The sequence below is a fragment of the Sinocyclocheilus anshuiensis genome, unplaced genomic scaffold (genome assembly GCF_001515605.1).
Source record: "Sinocyclocheilus anshuiensis isolate Anshui unplaced genomic scaffold, SAMN03320099.WGS_v1.1 scaffold700, whole genome shotgun sequence".
Classification (NCBI taxonomy): Eukaryota; Metazoa; Chordata; class Actinopteri; order Cypriniformes; family Cyprinidae; genus Sinocyclocheilus; species Sinocyclocheilus anshuiensis.
The window spans coordinates 1,056,463-1,077,843 of record NW_015555756.1 but is presented as its reverse complement, the minus strand read 5'-3'; the positions used below and the strand labels follow the sequence as shown (position 1 = coordinate 1,077,843).

General features: G+C 37.1%; 1 protein-coding gene across 1 annotated transcript in view; it reads left to right on the top strand.

Annotated features, from left to right (window-relative positions):
• Positions 1 to 21,381, top strand: part of LOC107673834 (collagen alpha-1(XXIII) chain-like) — a 123,221-nt gene that overhangs the window by 40,602 nt on the left and 61,238 nt on the right. Inside the window, exon 3 of the mRNA XM_016467646.1 lies at positions 20,405 to 20,440. Coding sequence (XP_016323132.1) covers positions 20,405 to 20,440 — 36 coding nt within the window. The remainder of the gene's footprint in view (positions 1 to 20,404; positions 20,441 to 21,381) is intronic.

The window sequence follows — 21,381 nt, the reverse complement described above, 5'->3', positions numbered from 1 at the left end:
GGAAGGTACAGGGTCATGAACCCGAGGATGTGCCTGAAACCATTCCCGAACCAGCTCTGCATGGTGGAAACTGACATTGTCCCACATGATAACATAGATGACATCTTCACCCTGACAAGCCTGCTCAAGCTCATTTAGAAAAGCTATCAGGTGTTCAGGGTTGTATGATCCTAGAACTGGTCTACAGCCTACCACCCCATCTTCAGATATAGCTGCACACATTGAGATGTTTCCCCCACGTTGTCCAGGCACTTGGATGGTTGCCCTTTGGCCAATAAGGTTACGTCCACGGCGTCTGGTTTTTGCCAGATTGAAACCGGCCTCATCAACAAAAATATACTTGTGATGATTCACAGCAGCGTCCAGCTCCATCACCCTCTAAAATAATAATTTGGTTAGCTCTTTACAAATAATAGTTGACATTGTTTGGCAGAGGTGTCATTGCTGTTCTCAATAGCCTGCTTGATTTCAGACAGCTGTATGTCATTCCTTGCCCTGACCATTTCCACCACAGCTAACTCCTGCTGGTCAGTCAAAACACGTGGGCGAACACCACCAGGTTGTCTCCTGTTAATTCTGAGAGGACAACAGTATGCTGTCAATATTTCACGATTATAAATTACATAAAACTGTGACAATTACATGTTGTTCTTCAATACAGTAATGCCACTACTGTAACAGTACTATATTGTAAAAGTATAGTGAAGTTACTATAGCAGACTTACCGGTTTTCTTGGCGAAAAGTTCAGACGATAGAGCTGACACTTGACCTTTGTAAGTTAGGCTGAACTAACCTGGCAGCCTCTGCCATGGTAAGGCCTCTGTTAACCACATGGTCAGCAATGATGGCCCGGACTTCATTAGAGATGATGGTGCCCCGTCTTCTGCCTACATTTCTCTGAAAGTTTTGAGCAGTGTAGAGTAGCACTTCTTGTTTGTCGTTTCTCCGATCACAAATGCAGACATCTGTTGAGGAGCACCACCAACTCTTTGTCTTGGCCCACCACCTCTTCGATGCAGGTTTCCTCTCTCTACAAGTCTATCCTGCTCCATGTTTGAACATTGCAAAGTCTCACACACAGTTCTACTTATATGGTATCTAATTGTGATCATCAGATGAAAATAATTAGTAATTGGTCTTTCTTGATTGAAAGCTCTTGCAGCAATTTGTAACTTACAAATTATCAGACAACAAGGCTACTCTACTACCCAAAACTCGCGTTTGAATCATCAGTGGCAACGGAAAACACAGCGGCCTAGCGCGAGGGGAAGCCCCGGCTTAGCGTGCGCTGAGGTGAGCTGAGGCGGAGCTGAGGCCGGGCTAGAGTGAGCGGAGCAACTTTACAGATCTTCTTTATGCACCAAGAGCTTGTAACACTCCAAAGAGAAAGGAAAATTTGAAATCGCATCATATGACCCCTTTAAGATCAGTTGAATTAAATGATAGACAAATGTATTAAACTGAACGATAAGAGATGCAAATCAAAAGTTTGATAGTAATAGCTTTATGAAAGGCAGTTACTGTGAATGAAACATTTATATAGATGAAACGCTTATTTTGTGTAGTGAAAATGATATTTTGTGATTGTGTATTGTACTAGCACAATTGAAAATAAGCTGAAATGTTTGAAAAAAGTGCACTTTTGATGATCTGTTGTGATATAAGTACTAAGAGTTTTGAAAATTTACCAATTGCTTGTGAAAATTGCGCCAAAGCAATAAAAAAAAACTGTATAATCCGTAATTATGTCCCCACTGGATGCAACAAATGCCTCGTTTATAATGGGTTTTAATGTTTTTGTCTCATCGCACCGGGACGTAAGGGGTAAGGGGCGTAACATTTCCGTCACACGCTTGAGGTATTCGGCCAATCACAATGCACTGGATAGCTGGCCAATCAGAGCACACCTCGCTTTTCAGACCGATGACCGATTTCATTACACCAAAAACACAAAATAATGTTCTTTTTAGCAACATCATATGACCCCTTTAAGTAGTTATGCAGCAGGCCCCTGATTAGTTGATTCAGGTGTGTTTGATTAGGGCTGTATCTAAACTCAAAGGACAGCAGAGTTGAACAGCCCTGGTATATAGCTTAATTTGGTATCATTTTGGTGTAATATTTTTTTTCTAATTCATCATAAACAAACACATTTATAATCAACATTCATCCATTTATCCATTCTTCAAAACACTTATCCCCTGTAGGGTCACAGGTATCATCAACATGTGATGAGTAACCCTGCCGTCGTTCCACCCAGACTAGATATTAGTTTGTAAAAAAAGAAGCAAAATATGTTGCCAATTATGCTCTTACAATGGAAGTCTACGGGGCAAGCGTACAATCATTCAGTAAACACTTTTTGTTTGCCTTTACAAGCTGAGTTGAAAATGATTTTCTGTGGTAATCAATAGCATGTCATAGATGTTGTTGAGCTTAACATGTATTAAGCCCATAATACTGCTTTAAACATTAATAGACTGCATTATAGTTTAAAATAAACATGTTTACCTTACCAATCATCCAGCACCCAAATTTAAGTGTGTCTGGATTATATTAAGTTGAATTCTCTTGCTATGGCATAGCTGATTATAATTTGACTTCTGGGAAATCTACTTGGTAGTCTTGTGTTATTCTGTTTACACATTTTCTCTCTTTAGGGACCAGTTTCCTTTGCTCACTGATGAGGGCAGAACTTCTGAACTGATTTTTATACTTGTACCTAAATTAATGCACATGAAAATCTCTGTTTTTTGGTCATAACCTCATGTCCCTCACAAGAAGGTTTCTTTGTCAGGTCAATTTTAGAGTAACAAGAAGTAATGAGCTGTATTAATCATTTGCAATGGCTATATGTTTCATTTCAAATTACTTCCTGAATATATCATGTTGATATAGTAATTCTGGAAGCAATTCATTGTGCCACAATATACGCAAGTTGCCCCTCTGATCAGACTTACAGGCTCAGTATGGTTAAAGTTAGGATTAGATTTGTGGTTAGGCTTATATGTCAGTCTGGCAGGCACAATATGGGGCAACTTCCAACAATGAGCATGTTGCATTTTCAACAAACACAGTTTACTTCATAACTGTGACAAATCGATGTTTGTACTCTACTATGAAAAAGAAGAAGCTTGTTTCATATTTATTTTGGATGTTGTTTGTCCTCACCCTGCCTCTGTTGTTTTGGTCTTGGCTCTCTTAAGTTTTGCCAGAAAGCAGTCCTTTGTTCTTGGGAAGTGTGTTGTTTTTCCCAAAAGCTAACTACAAATGCTTCAAATGTTTTGACTGTCCAAATATCTGTAGGATGGATCTGTTGGATCGCAGATGTTGTCCAGTTGTGTAAAATACTAAATCATTAAGCAAACAATTTATTTTTCTGTTCATGCTCACTAATTCCGGCCCTTATCTCGGCCCTTAAATCTTTGGATTTCAGGAAGAATGTCTTCTTGGGTGTGAAAACTACACTTAGAGCACTGACATAAATATGTCAGACTCAAAAACTCTTTGTTAAGTCGCTATTTGCTAAATATATTTTCTTCATGAGAATTTTGCCTGCTGTGTTAATAAAATATGTCCTCCTCTGTTAGGGCTCAAATTGACCCCAAATATATAATTCATATTTTGTCTTTGACAAGATACAAGAAAGATTTTATATTTTTTAACTAACTCTTTAGTGTTTTTCAAACAGTTGATTTTTGTCAAGTTGCATGGAAACCAATGAAGGTCTATTGGACCGCTAACGCCATCTTAGGCACAAAATTTGTACATCCTTTCCAGAACACATTTATGTGTCGGAATTAAAATTATTCACTAATAATCTTCCTATCTGTTCAAAAATCACTGATGCCAAAAAGCATGAATTCTTATTGTGTAGCAGCCTAACATTTTTATTCTAGATGTAAATTTGGGCCACAGGATAGGGCAATTGTAATAATTTTCAGTTAGCCTCTGACACACAGCTATCATATTGCTATAAAAGCCTTTAAATTCTGTAAGCACAAGACATATGGACTACTTTTGTGGTTCTTTTTGGGACTTGACAGCCTCTGGCCACTATGAACTATTGTTGTATGTCAAAAATGGAATGACTGGGAGTGACTGAATGCCAAAATCACACCCATTACAACACTTCTTTCTCATGTGAAATGTAAGCATTTGTTTGCTAGTAGTGCTTACTGAGGGACACAGATTGCATATCTACAACACCGAGCACTGTGGTCCTCTGAATAATTCAGATGTTTGTTCTCTTTGCGCTGGTCTGTCATACCTACACCATAACAGGTGGATGAATCATTTCACATATGCACGGCTACCACTCTGAGCTCTCAGGGTGTATATTTTAGGTTCTGCAATTATGCAGTTAAAAATAAACCAGTGGTAAGATTGATAGCATAAACTGCAGCAATAAGATCCTGTTCACGTAACTCGAATGTGTGTAATTTCTGCTTCAGTGTTTGTATTGCATATTTTGTTGGTCCATCTGGAGTCCAGAAAACATCCCTTTTGCAGGGGCCTCTTCATAGCAACGCTGTTGCTAAAATATGTTGATGCCACAGCCATCGACAGGCAGTTCAAGGCCTGTTATGGTTTCAAAAGCATTTTCCTCATAATATCAGGCTGGCTTCATCTGCCTCACTCTGATGTCATCAGTGCACATGGACTGTATTCTTTTGATATGCATGGAAATATCCCAGTCGCTCTAAACCCTTCAGTCAGATGAAGCAGTCAACTTTACAGCCCATCATTTCTCCAGAGACTAACAGTTTGATGCGATCACATGATAGGTGCAAACCCTATTGTCCCCCATCTGGAACCACGGAGGAATGAAATCAATTATGTGCACATAGACGAAAACATACTTCACAATTATATGCAGTATTCTCAAGTATGTCTTTGAGGAGACAATGGATGGCATTGTTCAGAAAGATAAACATACCTCTAAAACTTCATTATGTGGCTTCATTCATGCTTTGCTGGATGTCAGAGATCCAAATAAATCAGAAGATGGAGAAAATGCTCGGGCCTTTAATGGGGCGTTCAGTATTTGTTGTTGAATTATAAAGCCTGTCATTTCTTAGCGGGGTGTCTGAAGGAGACAGGAAGATCAGATGGCCGTCTTGGAATCTGTGGACAACTCATCCCAGATCTAGTTTGCATATGGTCAGACATATTTTTCCACTGCTGTATTTGTGTTTGTGTGCACAAGAAAGAGAGCGAGAAAGAGAAGAAAAGAGGTAATAGCTATTCCAAAGAAAACGTTGTTGTGGTATATAGCAAATTTCCTGTATAGTACTGCTTTACAGAAAACATCACACTATTTACTGTATGTCGTCATTTTCTCCACAAGACGTGATGGTGCATTTTGATGTGTCTTGGCAGCTTGTGTGAATCCTGAAATACTTCAGTCTTTTTACGTAAAGCCTCTACCTAAAAAAAAAAGGCCTTTTCACAGTTTCGTATGTTATGTCAGTAGATTTGTGGGCTTTCCATCCATATGACCTCACTTAAAGGGGTCATACCACGAGGAATCAAGTTTTCATTGATCTTCTTTTAGATGAAAGATTGCATTGTTCACTGAAAATGGTTCATTTCAGTACTCAAAAACTCAAGACCATTTGTTTAAAATAAGACAGTTCTGCAGCATTCTGACACCAGACATATATCAGTACATAACTGCCCACAATTACATGTCATCAATTTCCCCCCTTCCATTAAAATGGTAAATCATACTCAATTACATTTATCTGATTGAGGCAGTGTGAGTTACAAAAGTTGAATAAATACCATTCAAAAGTTTGAGGTCAGTAAAAATGTTTAAGATTTAATTTAATTTTATTTTATTTATTTATTTTAATAAAGAATCCTTATAAAGTATCACACTTTGATTTCTGAAGGATAATGTGACATTGAAGACTGGAGTAATTGCTTTGCCATCACAGGATTAAATGACATTTTAAATAAAATAGAAAACAATTATTTTAAATTGTAACAATATTTCAAAATCCTAAAAAAATTGTATTGACATAATTACAGCCTTGGTGAGGATAAGAGACTTCTTTTTGTCTTTCCTAAATTTCCCTTTGAAAAAAATCCTCTTTTTCAGTCCAGATCAAATCTGCAGTTCAATATCAGTCCCAGGATCCTTTTGAGTATACAGTAGATATGAAATGCCAGGAAAGATGCCAGCACCACATACCTTTATTAACTGAGTAACTCATACATATCAAATTTTTCGCTAATACTATAATGATGCGCTTCCAAACTTAACCGTGTTCTGTGGTGCCAAAGGAAACATGCTGCGATACATGGCCAAGCACAGGAGAAGAGAATCAGAGCACTTCTATTGAAAGTGGCGGTTTTACTGTTGACTAATAGAAGGTTGCTCTCACTTACTGTTTGAGTTGCTTGAACAAAATGTTCTGAAAACAGAGATGAATCACAAACTGTGTCTTATTAAAAACAGGTCAGCGTAAATGATGTGAATTGATTTTAGGTTTAAGAAAAAGATTAAATATCCTTAAATGAATACAGTTATCTGCAATACTCTTAAATACAGTTAGGTTTGTAATTAGGGATGCAACAATATTATAACTGATAATGTTATGGCTGATAACTGATAAATGGCAGATATAAAAATTGTATAGGCCTACTATTTTGTGTAAATAAATGAAATATAAACACTTAAAACTAAAACCAATTGTTTTAAATGTTAGAAGTGAATATAGATATAACATTAAAATGTACAGTTTTTATAAAATTGATATTCATTTCACTAAAGATTGTTTAACAAGGTTTTAAAGATTAACTTTAAATGAGTGTTTTATGACTTCAAAGCTAATCTTTTATTCAGAATCATTTTTAATAATTATGTAATAATGCAGCTTAATGTAAATATAATTCTAAAGAAAAAAGTCATACAGGTTTGAAACGACATGACGGTGAGTAAATGATCTATTTCTGCTGACTTCTCTATTATTTCATATGTTGCTCAAATGTTTATGTTTCCTTTATAGCCTTTCTTCCTCCTGTTGCTTCATCTTCATTTTAAGATTTATAGCGTTGTCATATACAAACCTCTTTATAGTGGCATAACAATAACAATCTTTCATTCCTAATGGAAGGGGAAGAATTATTGAGCTGTCAGCGGGTATTATTCTCAAAGTTATGAGCACTTGGGTTCTTTTGACCTCTTAAGGACAGTCTTTGAAAACACAAAACATATGCACACATCACATAAGATATTTATGTGTGCGCATTCACGTCCCTGCATGCATCAAACACACAAGAAGCCGTATACTATAACCTTCTTCTGTACTGTATATCTACATGTGTCCACTTGAAACAATCCACAAAAGAAGGAGTATTTACATGACATGTATCGCATGGAGTCTCGATATTGTCTAGAACTCTAGGGGTGCTAAACCAGAAGACCACAGAAACAGGATATGCAGCTTTAATTTTCCTCCGTGGGCCAGAGATCTGTCTTCACCGGCTCATTCTCCACCGTCTTCGCTCTTCTAAACAATGACACCCTACCTGCTGAGATCCCCTGTGGGCAGCTTTCATATCAGCGTTAGCTGTGTCTGTTCAGCTGGGTGACAGAAATGTCTCAGACTCTGGGGCCGTCCAATGGGAGTGCTGTTTACAGCCTGTGAAAACACCAGGTCGCCATATCTGGAGCCATCTGGAACCTCCCAACCTGGAGATCTCCCCCAGTCTGTCTACATATGCACAGCGTATGTCTTCTCTAGAGGTCAGGAGGATACACGCAGACCCCCACAGGCCTATCAGTTAGCATTAAAGTAAAGTAAGTAAAGTAAAGTAGTAAGTAAAACTTCTGCCATCATGAACTCAACCTCATGTCGCCTGGATAACACAAAAGAAGTTATTCAGAGTTTTTTGTTCTCCCCATACAATAAAAATTATTGGAGTCCATTGTTGTTTTGGACCCTGTAGCGATGACCCAGCGGTCAGAGGAAATAATTTTGAATGAGCTGGACAGCGGTTAAGTGAATCCCATTAGGTGGTTTATTAAAGTGGAAAAAAAAACAAAACATTTACAAGGTCAAATCCAAAGTTTAAACAAAAACTGTAGTGTATCGACAAAAATAGTCAAAAAACTTTCTTAAAAATATCTTCTTTTGTGCTTCTTTTGCATTAAAGACCTTAAAGGAGCACTCCACTATTTTTGAAAATAGGCTCATTTTCCAACTCCCCTAGAGTTAAACAGTTGAGTTTTACCGTTTTCGAATCCATTCAGCCGATCTCCGGGTCTGGCGGTAGCACTTTTAGCTGTAGCTTAGCATAGATCATTGAATCTGATTAGACCGTTAGCATCTTGCTCAAAAATGACCAAAGAGTTTCTATATTTTTCCTATTTAAAACTTGACTCTTCTGTAGTTACATCATGTACTAAGACCGACGGAAAATGAAAAGTTGTGATTTTCTAGGCCGATATGGCTAGGAACTATACTCTCATTCCGGTGTAATAATCAAGGAACTTTGCTGCCGTACCATGGATGCAGCAGGCGCAATGATATTACGCAGCGCCTGAAAATAGGCTTATTGGAAGTTACCCAGCTGGGACTATTTTCAGGCGCTGCGAAATATCATTGCGCCTGCTCATGGTACAGCAGCAAAGTTATGAATGACGAGTTATGAATGAATGAAACGCCTTTGTCCGCTTGAGAAACGGTGTCTCTTCCACGGCTCGGTACGCTTTCAACTCGTTTTTTTTTTGTCTCGAGTAAGACACTGTATGACATTCACGTTACATGATTTGACTGATTTTTACGTAGAAAGGGCGACAGCGCACCGCATTAAAATAAATGACATAAGCGGTTTTCATAACCGCTGGCCACATTCAAAAACGAAACTAAAATGAATCATCTTTGAGAGCAAGGGGGCCCCCTGGTGTTTCATGTTTTGCGTACAGGGAGGATCGGCTCTGCAATTAAGTCATAATAAGGGGTGCAACAATATTAAAATTCTACTCATAATGATAAGATGATACATTTTTGATTGATGCTAAATATTAAATATGACAGTACTGCAAAATTATTAGTTAAATAAAGATTCTTTAACACTTTATTTTAAGGTGTTCTTGTTACACGTTACATGCACATACTATTACAATAACAATAAATTATGCATAATGGCATGCAAGTAAACCTAAGCCAAACCCTAATCCTAACCCTAACCATATAGTAAGTACATGTAGTTAATTAATATTACTCAGTACTTAAATGTATAATTACACTGTAACAAGGATACCTTAAAATAAAGTGTAATCAAAGATTCATGTAAGTGTGCATTAGATGACAAATGTCTAAATGTAGAAATACATTTTTATTTATTACTATAAGTATCATGTATATTAATTTTTTTAGCTTAGTATAAATATAATTGCAACCCCAATTCCAAAAAAATAAAAATAAATAAAAAATAAAGAATCTGTGATTTGTTAATTCTCTTTAACCTTTATTTAATTCACTGACCAACTCCAAAAAAGCTGGGACAGAGGCATGTTAACACTCAGTCACAGCAACTGTCCTATTAATTACAATGTTTAATTCTAATTTAATTCAATTTAAAATTTAAATTTGAGAATTGAGGACACTAATTGTTAAAGTTAGTGCATGCAATTTTTTTTGATACAAGATTTCAGCTGCTCATCAGTCTGTAGTCATTATGATCTGATTCTCCTTTTCATGATGGGCCATAGATTTTCAATAGGAGACAGATCTGCTGGCTAGTCAGTCACATCCACGTGTCTACAAAACCACACTGTTGTAGCACATTCAAATTGAGACCCGGCATTGTCTTGATCTAATAACCATGGACTTCCCATGAAAGACGTCATGTTGATGGCAGTATATGTCTCTGTACAATCCCAATATAAGCCTCCATGTCAATGGTACCTTCGCACATATGCCAGTTACCCATGCCGTTTGCTCTGCTGCACACCCATACCATGTCACGTTTGCTTTTGCATCTGTCGCTGGTGAAAGTCTGTATGGTCCCTTTGGTCTCTGGGACTGGGAATTTTATGTCTGGTTTTCCCAAGAACAAACTGAAACATGGACTCATCTGACCACAGTATACATTTCCACTGTCTTTTTGACTATCTGAGATGAGCTCTGGCCCAGAGAACCTGGCGGCATCACTGCATAGAACTGATGTACAGTCAAACCAAAAATGATTCAGACACCAGATATAATGGGTGCAGGACACTATAGTTCATTTATGTAAGTGAGGATAGCAAAATAAAGTCAACTGTGACATATTATATGCAAAAATTCTTCATACAGTGGACTACCAGTAAAATTAAAATATTAAGATAAAAATTTGGGACCAAAAATTATTCAGACACTTTGACCTGACCTGTTTTTTTTTTCTTTAATTGCTAATGCAACCTTTTTACACCACAGACTGAACAAAATTAAACATTGCTTGGTATTTGGTTTACCTAAATTGGTATTATCTAATTGTGTACTTACATTTAACAGCTGACAGCTATTTAACCTAATTCATTACATACCTTTCTATCAAAGTTATCTGACATTATCAAGATTAATTAATTCTGACACAGTTTACAGTTTTAAAAAAAATTGGTTTGGTACTATTTTCACAAGTAAGGTGTACATTTTCAAAACTCTTAGTACAAAACTTTAAACTGAACACACTTGTAACACCACTAGTCATTCTTTCAAAGCCTGATCTCATGATTTAATTGTATTTGCGCATATTTTCATTCCACATAATCATAAGATCATTGTGATATGTATTGAGAAAATTTGAATTAATCACCAAAACACAACAGTATATGATCTTCTTTCAATTTAGTACTTTTAACAATCAGTTAATTCAAGAGCAAACAATGCAAGATTCATGTTTCAAATCACCTTTGTTGCTGAAATAATTACAGTAATACAGGCAATAACTGTCATGTTAGAAAATACACTTACATAACCTAACTTGCATATCTCACATAAAATCAATAATGTTTGTAAAAGTATTTATCCAGTGTGTTATGAAAAGGTGTGATGAAGGTATGACATGGCCATAAGGTTTTGTGCTAGAACAGCGTTTACTGTCAATGCAGTAAATGTCCACACTGTGCCATATGACTACTGTACTGTACTGTACAGACCGTACAGTTCCTTGTCATATTTTATGATAATGTGAGAAATGTTGAAGGTGTCTGAATACATTTCGGTTTGACTGTATAGCTTTCTCCTAGCATAACAATTCAAGTTGCATTTCTTAATGCAGCGGCAGACTGTGGTAAATGACAGCTGGTTTCTGAAGAACTCCTGAGCACATGTGGCTATATTTAACACCGCAGCTTGATGGTTTCTTATGCAGTGTCATCTGAGAGCTCAAAGGTCATGCACATTCAGCTGAGGTTTCCTGCCTTGCCCTACACAGACTGAGATTTCTCTGGATTCCCTGAATCTTTTCTCAAGATTAGCTGGTGAAAGACCTCAATTCTTTGTGATTTTTGGAAATCTTTTCTTTGTACTTTTGTCAATTAAATAAAAGTCAAAGGGTATTAACAAATCACATGATTCTTGATTTCGCTGCATTTTACAAAATGTCCCAACTTTTTTGGGGGGTTGGGGTTGTAAATTAAATACATTTTTAGATTTTTTATAATAATAAAAATATATTGGTTAAAGCAAATTCATATTCTATCCAAATACTCCCAGTAACCTGCTAGTACCTCTGGTTGGGGCTCACTGGTTTAGGTGAGCAGTGGCCTGTTGTCGTCCTTTCTCTCTTTCTCTCCATGCTTTGAACCCAGGGTTGCAGGAGAGTCTTTCGGCCGGTGGCCAGCATAATGAACAGAGGGAATGTTTTCACAACTGGTGTGCATTTTCCCTTCACTAGAGGCTTTCTTATATACAATAGCATTATTTTCAGAATAGCAAGCCGCCTCCAAGGAACTCATGAACCACGTTAGTAAATACAAACGCTGTCCCTGCATTTCCTTGTCTCTGTTATTTCCCGTTTCTTGTGCCATTAAAGCTGTTTAAAAAAAAAAAAGAATTCAGCCTTTATGGAGTAGCAGAAACGATTGGTAAGATAACGGCTATATGATATCGTGTTCAGTGTCTTTACTGTGTCATGCTGCAGGGGTCTGAACTGTTAAGAAGAAGCAGAGAACTGTGGGAGATTTACAGGGTAGTCAAAGAAAAAGGGGTCCTTATGATAATGAACAGATAAATCAGGTGGGAGTCTGGGGTACCAGCATGCAGTTGCCCCTGGTATCAGAGACTAACCATCTTTATGTGCTGACTGGTGTTGGCCCCTCGATGAATTGCATCTCATTTTTAAAGGGATACTGCTTAGTATAAGACATGATGGAATGATATTTTTGTTTTATTCCTGTAACTCAAACATTTATTCTTTTGGCAGATGCTTTTATACAAAACAACTTCCATTTCATTTAAAAGGGTCATATGATGCGATTTCAAGTTTTCCTTTCTCTTTGGAGTGTTACAAGATCTACACGTATCAGAAAGGTGGGGCATAGAGGAGAAACAATAATGTACAGTATGTGAAAAATAATGTTTTTTGAACCTTAAACCACATAAACACATTTCATTACACCAAATACACAAAATAATGTTCTTTTTAGCAACATCATATGACCCCTTTAAGATATATCCCTTTATCAGTTTTTATCAGTTTACAAATTTACAGAGAATCAAACCATGGTGTTGCTAGGGCTGAAGTAATGCTACAAAACACAGCACTAGCAATGCTAAAGTCATGGGTTCAATTCCCAGGGAACACATGAACTGATAAAATGAATTGCAATACAAGTTGCTTCGGATAAAAACGTCTGCCAAATGCATAAATGTTAATGGTGTGTTAACATTCATTGATTCCCTCATTAATGAACTCATTAGTGACAGGAGAGGTCAGAGGTAAATATTATTACTCCATATATAAACTCAATGGATTTGCCTCCCGTATGTGTGTCTATATAAATTTATGAGAACATTTGGCCAAGCTCAGCTCGTTCATCATAGGTGCGCTTTTCATGATATCATGCTCAACAAAAGAGGTGCCGTTCGTATTTTATTTAAGGGTATGATCCTCTGTCTCATGGAAGAAAAAGGGGAGAAAATGATCAATCTATTCTCCTTCGCTTATATCTCATTTTATTTGACAACTTGTTTTGATGCCTTCAGATTTTAAGCCAAAAACTGCAAGCCAAAAAAGCCCTGGAGTTTCATTAGTGAACTTATGAAATATAATTTGATGCATAATGACTTATCAGACTTTCCAGGAAATGTGACCTTAATAAGGAGAAAATTGGCTTATTCTCTAATTGTAAACCCCACAGCTGTGGATACACCTACTATACAAAAGCTAACCTGCACATTCCATAAAAGACCAAAAAATATGCCTTTGATTTAAATGATCTCAAAGAATAACAATGCTGTCATGGGTTGTTTTAATAAAGGGATATTAAATATAATTTTCTGAAAGGTCTAGGTCATGCTTTTCTCAGAAGTCTAATTATTACGTCCTTTGGTTTGAATCTAAATAACAAAACACAATCAATTCTATGTGCACTGACTTAAACCTCTTTCCAATGCAATCTATTTGATTATATATTGTACATCAGTTCACCTGTTGATCTCAGGCTTGTTTTCCTTATATTGTAGTTCTCTCTTGATTCATTATGTTTGAGTTTCATAATGGAGTTTTCACCCCATCAGAGCTTTATGGTCACTAAATCAAGAACATTGACTGTAAACCCAGAACCGCTCATACCTTCCAGTTTAACCTTTGCAGGGGCTCTTTGAAGTGAAACACCGGGGTGTCAAAATCAAATCCTGTCGCTCATCAGCTCAAATGAGCTGTTTATTCCAATCCAATGCCATAAAGTGCCTTAATTTGAATCCAACCTCGGTCCAAATCAGTTATTATAGCCAAACATAATGTATTCTGTAATACAGATACCATTGTGCTATTTTGGCAATGTATTATAAATAGACTCTGTGCCAGGAACTGACACATTTCAGTGCGTGCCGTACACATTACTATTTACTTTGACACTCAGGTTACATTATTAGTAGCAAAGTAAGACCAGACTTGTGAATATTGAAGCAGGTTTTGTGGTATGATCCTGTCTGTGGATGATTATTTTATACTAAACGTCATATTCTGTCTGTGAGATGCAAAGCAAACATCTTCTTACACAGAATAAGACAGGTTGTGTGTTCTAACCTGTCATTAGAATTTTCTAGCAAAACGTGACTCAAAAGATCAGGCTGTAAAACGGTGTGCCGCTCACCTCTTGAGGCCATACGCTAACGATTATGATACGATTATAGCGGCCCGGACTCCTTCCAACCGCATCAGTTATTTAAAAAAATGAGCAGAGAATAAAAGCACGCTGCTTTTCGAAGTCATCCGAGGGAGAGATCAGCAGTGTGTTTTTCTGTACTTGGATATTCTGCCCTGCAGTCTTTCTGGGTTTAACTGAGACAGCTATTGTTAGAGACAGCTGTGAAGGATAAGGGGGCCATTTCAGCTGACCTGCATCCAGTTTTTATGATAAACTGCTTCAATACAAATAATTGCGGTTTTTGGAAAGCAAATTGATATGGAGGTTTTTTTCTCCTGAGTTTTACATCAGTTGCTGAAGACTGTAGACTTGTGCTAGTATTCAAACGTTTACAAGACAAACAAAATAAGAAAATAAAAACCCGAAGACTTGCACTGAAAGATAGTACAAGCCAGACACTTGGGTTCTTTTGACTGAAAAACCCTCAAAAGAGTTTAGGTGTCACTTAAGGCGCCACAGCTGTGAGTTGTTCACAGGCAAGTGAAGCTGACATTTTCTTCATAACATGAAAAAAATCTAGGTGTGAACCTAACTGTGCTTGGTTAGATTTGCTTAAAGTTGTTTAAAAGCATCAGTTCGTCTGTTCTGCGGTTTGTTTTTTCATATGTTCTTAAGAGGAGTTCAGGAAAGACTGCAAGCTATAATCAATTGACTGATTCATTGTTGCAGTTCTTTAACCACGTGTAACTGCAGCTGAATAGCTTATATGGATCATATTAAATCAAAATCAGGACCATGGCTGTTTTGTTATACTGGTTTCTCTAGAACGTGCTCCATGCAAAACGTCTGAGCATTTGATTTCCATTTATAACCCCCATAAATAAGAGTCTAGGCAGAGACTTGATTTATTGTCTTTTATCTATCGTGAGAGATGTCTGTAGACAGTAGCAGGAAAAGAGGCCCGTGGAGACAGATATCTGCACTAAAGCTCTTCCAAGGAGAGAGATACACCGATCACTGGGATACAGGGGTTCAACATGGGGTTAAATGTTTGAAGATCATTTACAAATACATCAAAACAGCCTTAGCTAATGCACCACAATCACAGTATTTTTGCTTGGTGCCAAAACCAACATTTTTATATTACTGTTTTTTTTTCACGTAGTATACTGAGCTTGATAAGACCATTGTAAGTTTAAACATAATGACATGCTGATAAAGAATCAACTGAAAGATCAAACCATCTGGTCAAGTTTGTCAGAAGGATAACTTTTAAAGAACATTATTTGAAAGAGGAAATGGAGGATGTAATGCAGGATGTTTTAAGATTAAATAAAATTTAAGTAGATTTTTTGAATTCTGTGAAATTTGTAAAAAGTATTGGTGATTAATGAATGAGGCATGCACATTGACTAATATTCCAATGAAAAACATTATATAAAACTACAAACTAAAAGATAAACTATTTCTTTCTTTCTACTTCAAAATTCAAATTTAATTCAGTGTGTAACTAGTCGTTTCTTTAAAATTATTTGAGAAATTTAAAAGCATTGCAGATTCCTGAGTTCTTTGTTGGCCATCTAAGGTAGTATTTCCAATTCACAGCCAAACCATGCTCACTATTTCATGTCATGAAGCTTTTAAAGACATCATACTACTACATAATAGAAATACACCCTAGATCAGGGGTGTCCAGACCTGTTCCTGGAGGGCCACTGTCCTGCAGACTTTAGCTCCAACCATAAACACACCTGAACCAACTAATCCAGATCTTCAAACTTCTAGGCAAGTGTGTTAGAGCTGGTTGGAGCTAAACTCTGCAGGACATTGGCCCTCCAGGAACAGGTTTGGAAACCCCTGCCCTATATATTCCAACTGGCAGATCTTATGAAAGTGATGCATATTAGTCCTGGTAGGTAGGTGCTTTGAACATCTGCCATCACTGTTGTATAAATCTTGAGTCTTCTATTCTTTTCAGATAGGCCTAACGGGTTAATTTAGTCATGGTTTTCATCCTAGTCTTTGATCTTTGTTTAACTTTTTTTTTTTTAACAATATGCTTTTTGAATCAGATGCTGTGATCTTTATTTCCAGCAGATCAAGAATAGCATGTTTGGAAAAGTGTACTACCACTATGCTACCATGAGCGTACTCTCACAAATGTTTCATTGCCTAGTAGGCGTATATACACTGTTCACAGCATGTACATCTTCTGTAAATTTTCTGTTTTTAGTGTAACCAAGAAAAATTGTTTCATATTAAGGTGTTAAAGAACATCTGTGGTTCAAGGAGAGAATGAACAGAATGAACTATTGTAGCAGTTGAGACTATTGGTTGGTGTTGGCGGCAGTGGTCTGCAGCGGAACCTTGATATCTTAAGATGTGGATCAGCCGTCTTCATCTCAGTCTGGTCTGAATTTGATCTTGGGTGGGTGGGTGGATAACGAGGGGCCAATAACGGCTTTTCCTCCCTCTTTTCACACCCTTACTGCCAAATGAGCCTGTTCTCTGGTGTTAAAAATTAACGTCTTAACATATAACACCTGTTCAATTAATGCCCAAGGAATTCAGAATAAAAGACCCCCTTAATTACACACTCTCAGGTCGCTCCTAATACAACACTGATGGAGGGCCGAAGCCCTTTTCCAAGCACCTGACAATACTTTGCAATCAAAGTGTTAAGGAATTAATTAACGTCAAGTCTTTTTGAAAGCTAGGTGTAAATGTTATCGAGGGCTGGTTCCTTTTTATGTACACTCATGTTGGTCTCAAAGCATTCACGAAGGAAATGTCTTGCATGAACGTGCCGGATTTCATGAACTTGCTGCATTTAAAGTTACTGGCTGTAGCCAGAATATGTGAATGACCCAAATGCTTTGTGTGTGACTTTGATGAGATCCATAGTTAAATACGGATATTGAAGATCTGATTCAGGTTCATTTATATTGCACTTAATGAAACAGATTTGTCTTTATACTATGATTCTTTGCATTAGGTAGTCATTTTTGCACTTTGTCTGTAGTTTTATATTGTTATGCCAGTAGGTGGAGATCAGTGTCTGTCTTTGAGTTAATGATTCCTTCAGAAACACTGATTCATTTAGAAAAAAACACCTTCATGAGCGAGTCCTTTAATTATGCACTCAACCAATCATTAAAAAACAAGGAACGAAAAACCATCTTCGTCTTTATGAGCATTAAGAAACAAGAGACCATCTTTATGAGCAAGTATTTGGATGTGTTGACAATCCTGGCCCCTATACGCCCACTAATATAGTTTACCAAATGCGTGAATGAAAACATGGAGGTGCTGGGGATGCCATCTTCCGGCGAGACGCAGAATTGATTTGACACAACGCTGACAATGAATGAGTATTCACTAGTGGATAGTTGTTAAGTGTACATCGTTGTACACGTGTTATTGATGCTGCATCCACGCCATGTTGTACTTACCATAATTTGGAAATGTGATGTCAAATCACGTGACGTTCTACTCTGTGCTGTTCATGTCCTTGGACTTGGAATTATGCTTTTCTATGGCAACACTATTAACGCCAAATAGGCTGACACTGCAGCAGTCAGGTGATACAAATTGTAGCTCTCAAGATAATTCCCAGTTTATCAGGTGTAATTATGATTCTACAAGGATATGAACGCCTTTTACAAGTTGGAATCTCGTTATTATGATAATTACAACATGGCGTGAATGCACTTTGAGGTACATTGTGGAATGGAATGTGTGTAATTGATATTGTGCCCTAGTGCACTAAGAGTATAGAGGGCAATTTCGGACACAGTGTTTGAGTCATATACTCAACCAATGAGAGATTCTGCTTTGGATTTGTTTGGACTAGCCTACTTTCGTTGGCGAAGCAAAAACTGACAAAGTGACAATATTTGTGTCTAAAATGTTTCTCGATTTTTTTTGTTTGTTGAAATGTTTTATGAAAGCTATCATACTTCTAATAATGCTGTTGGTATTGATTTGGAACAGCAGCGTTCTTGCGTGTGTAATTGCTTAGATATACAGTACACTTCTGCAAAGTGCTAACATAGGGCCTTTGTGATTGTCACACAGACATTAGTTTGTGTATGTGACTGAAGTGAGAGGAGCGAGCTGGAGGTTAGAGGATGAACCAGCGGATTTGTAGAGATATTCATATTATCAAAAGGGCTTAACAGACAGGCTTTTGGAAAAGCCATCAGGCATCATTAAGTTTAATGTAAACTTGTTGACAAGCATTATGGTGGTTTCAATTAGGAGAACAGGAAGCGAACTCTACCTCCAAACATATTTGGCAAGGGTAATTTCAACAATAAAAGATGCATAATCTAAAAAGTGCCTGACCCAGCTTTTCCCTGTGATAAATCTCCCACGCCCAGCTCATGCCCTGTGGAGGGGAGCCGATGTTTATGCGAGACATTATAAGGGTGTTGGTATAGATTACCACAGATCGTAGAGCAGAGTGTGCAAAATGTCTTCCATATGACACTCACATATTCAAAACCAGACATTATGGCTGTCAGTCATTGTTCATGAAATATTTTCACACAGACCATCATTTCCATTTTTTTGTGTGAATCCCTCAAATGCTAAATAGTACCAAATACACTTTGCATGATTTGATGACAAATATTGTACTCAACATGGTTGCAAACTTTGAGACTTTGTAGTATAATCAGGTTTTATGTGAGTAATAAAAGTTATAAATTAATGTCATATGCATCACCTTTTAACACCGAGCCTGTTGCAAAGGTTGGGGTAGAAGTATGTATTTTTCCTACAAATAAAAGCTTGTGTGCAATAGAATAATTTAATTTCAGTAAAAGAACAATGTGTACAGTGTTGTCTGAGGGAAAACATCTTTATTACACCCAGTTGTTTGGCAAATCAATAAATGCCGTACTTCACTTGCCACTACCTTGATCAATTTGATGCATACCATCAAAAAAATTACAGCCGAAGTGAACAAAGGTCACTTTTGGTTCACTATAGTTTCTAGTTTTTCTGAAGTACTGTATGCAATAAAATGTGTTGAAGAAGATGTACCTTCAGTGCTGTTGCTTCCTAGTAAGGAGCATTAGGAGGGCTGCAACTTCTGATTATGAAAAATGTTTTTATTAAATGATCTCAAATTGATCAAAGCAAATAATCCTGCTATTTACTGTGTTCTAGTGGTGGCATCTTAAATTACGAATTTATATTGTCTATACCAGGGGTGTCTAAACCTGTTCTTGGATGGCCACTGACATGCAGAGTTTAGCTCCAACCCTTAATTAAATGCATCTGAAGCATCTAAACCATCTTCAGACCCAACTTCCAGGCAAGTGTGTTGAAGCTGGTTGAGGCTAAACTCTGCAGGACTTTGGCCCTCCAGGAGCAGGATTGGACACCCCTGATCCAAACCATTTAGTATTTCAATTGTAGTTAAATTATTCTAATGCAAACAAACTTTTGTAGTGTTTTCCTGTAGTTCAGTAGAGCATGGCACTGCCAAATGCGTAAATGTAATTCAGCGTTTTTCAAAGCTTTCTGGGATCTGCTAAATTCAGCCTTCCTCTATTTTCTCTTGTTTCTGCTACTTTACTTTGTGAGAAGTTTTTGTGTTTGTTTGGCTGAACCTATATGATGTCATTCTTGGCTACTATTATGCTGCAGAAGGGGACTGCAAAAATCGTCTTTCCTTGTGTCTGTCGCAAGGCGTCTTTTCCCACCTCTCTTATCTGGGGGTGGAGACTCCCGGGGAAGTTTCCACCAGAACAGATCAGCCCAGCTTGTGGAAAAGGATATGTTCCTCTCACATTGAGGAAGGGATCAGTGATATCTGCACAGCCTGTTGCTAAAGACAAGAGTTTATATCACATATACAATTTAATTGGTCATACAGAAAGCTGCTTTGTTTTACAATGACTAATGTGTGGATGGTGCTTCATACATCACTACACTATTTACAGTAGACAGATGGATTATTTTTGCATGTGAAATTTCACTGATATTTCTCTAGTATGACCACAGCTGTAGTGGTCATTGACTAAAGTCATAAATTATACATAAATATATGCAATTCACCCATCGTTACCCTCTTTTCACAGGTCCTCCAGGAAAACGTGGAAGAAAAGGCAACCCTGGTGAGTACCTGTACATGACACACAAGTTTATACACATCCAATAGTTTAAAAATGACCTGAACCTAACCTAAAATTACAGCAAAACAAATGCTGAGTGACTTTTAGCTGTTCTCCAGGATAAAGACTGTCAGGATCCTCTCATGTGTTCCAGACCTTTCATTTTTCATGTCATGTTTGATTTCTATTTCATTGAGGAACCATTGAACAGATGGAAATGTCAGTTTATATCATGCGGTTGGGAAAAGGCTTTTTCTCTGTGGTAGTCATTGTGATGTTTCTATTACGTTGATCGGTAGGGGTTGAAGAGGGTCGTTCTCCTTGTCTTCAGCCATTTTCCCAGCATGTTGTTTATTTTACTGCTTATCTTCTAACCTCAGAAATCTTAAACTGCATTGAAGTTGATGACATCTTGATCCAACAAGAAAAAAATTATCAAAATTATGATGTAGATGCATATGTAAAGTGCTTAACCTAAACTGAATTCAGTGCCTCGCAGTCATTATAAGGGTACAGTACTTTGTCCACTAGCATTTGTAGACATCATCTTATTGTACATTTTGTAGCTCAATTGAGTTTTAGCAGGCAAGGCTTTGCCCCCTGTGCCAAACTCCCCAGACATAATTTTATATTTGACTAAAGAATTTTAAATAAATGTTGTACTTGTATAGAGATTACCCACATTTGCAGTGGCCATTGGTCCTGATGTATTTTGTCCATAGACATTTATCAAATAAATTATACAAAGTTTTAGACCTTGAAATAAGCCAACAAGCAGTTTTTTTCGAGGCCTATAAAATCAGGTGCAGTTCCACAGTTAATATCAAGTGCCATACAATTACAATTATATAAATAACTATACACACACATGTGTGTGTATATATATATATATATATACACACACACACACACACACATATATATATATATATATATATATACAG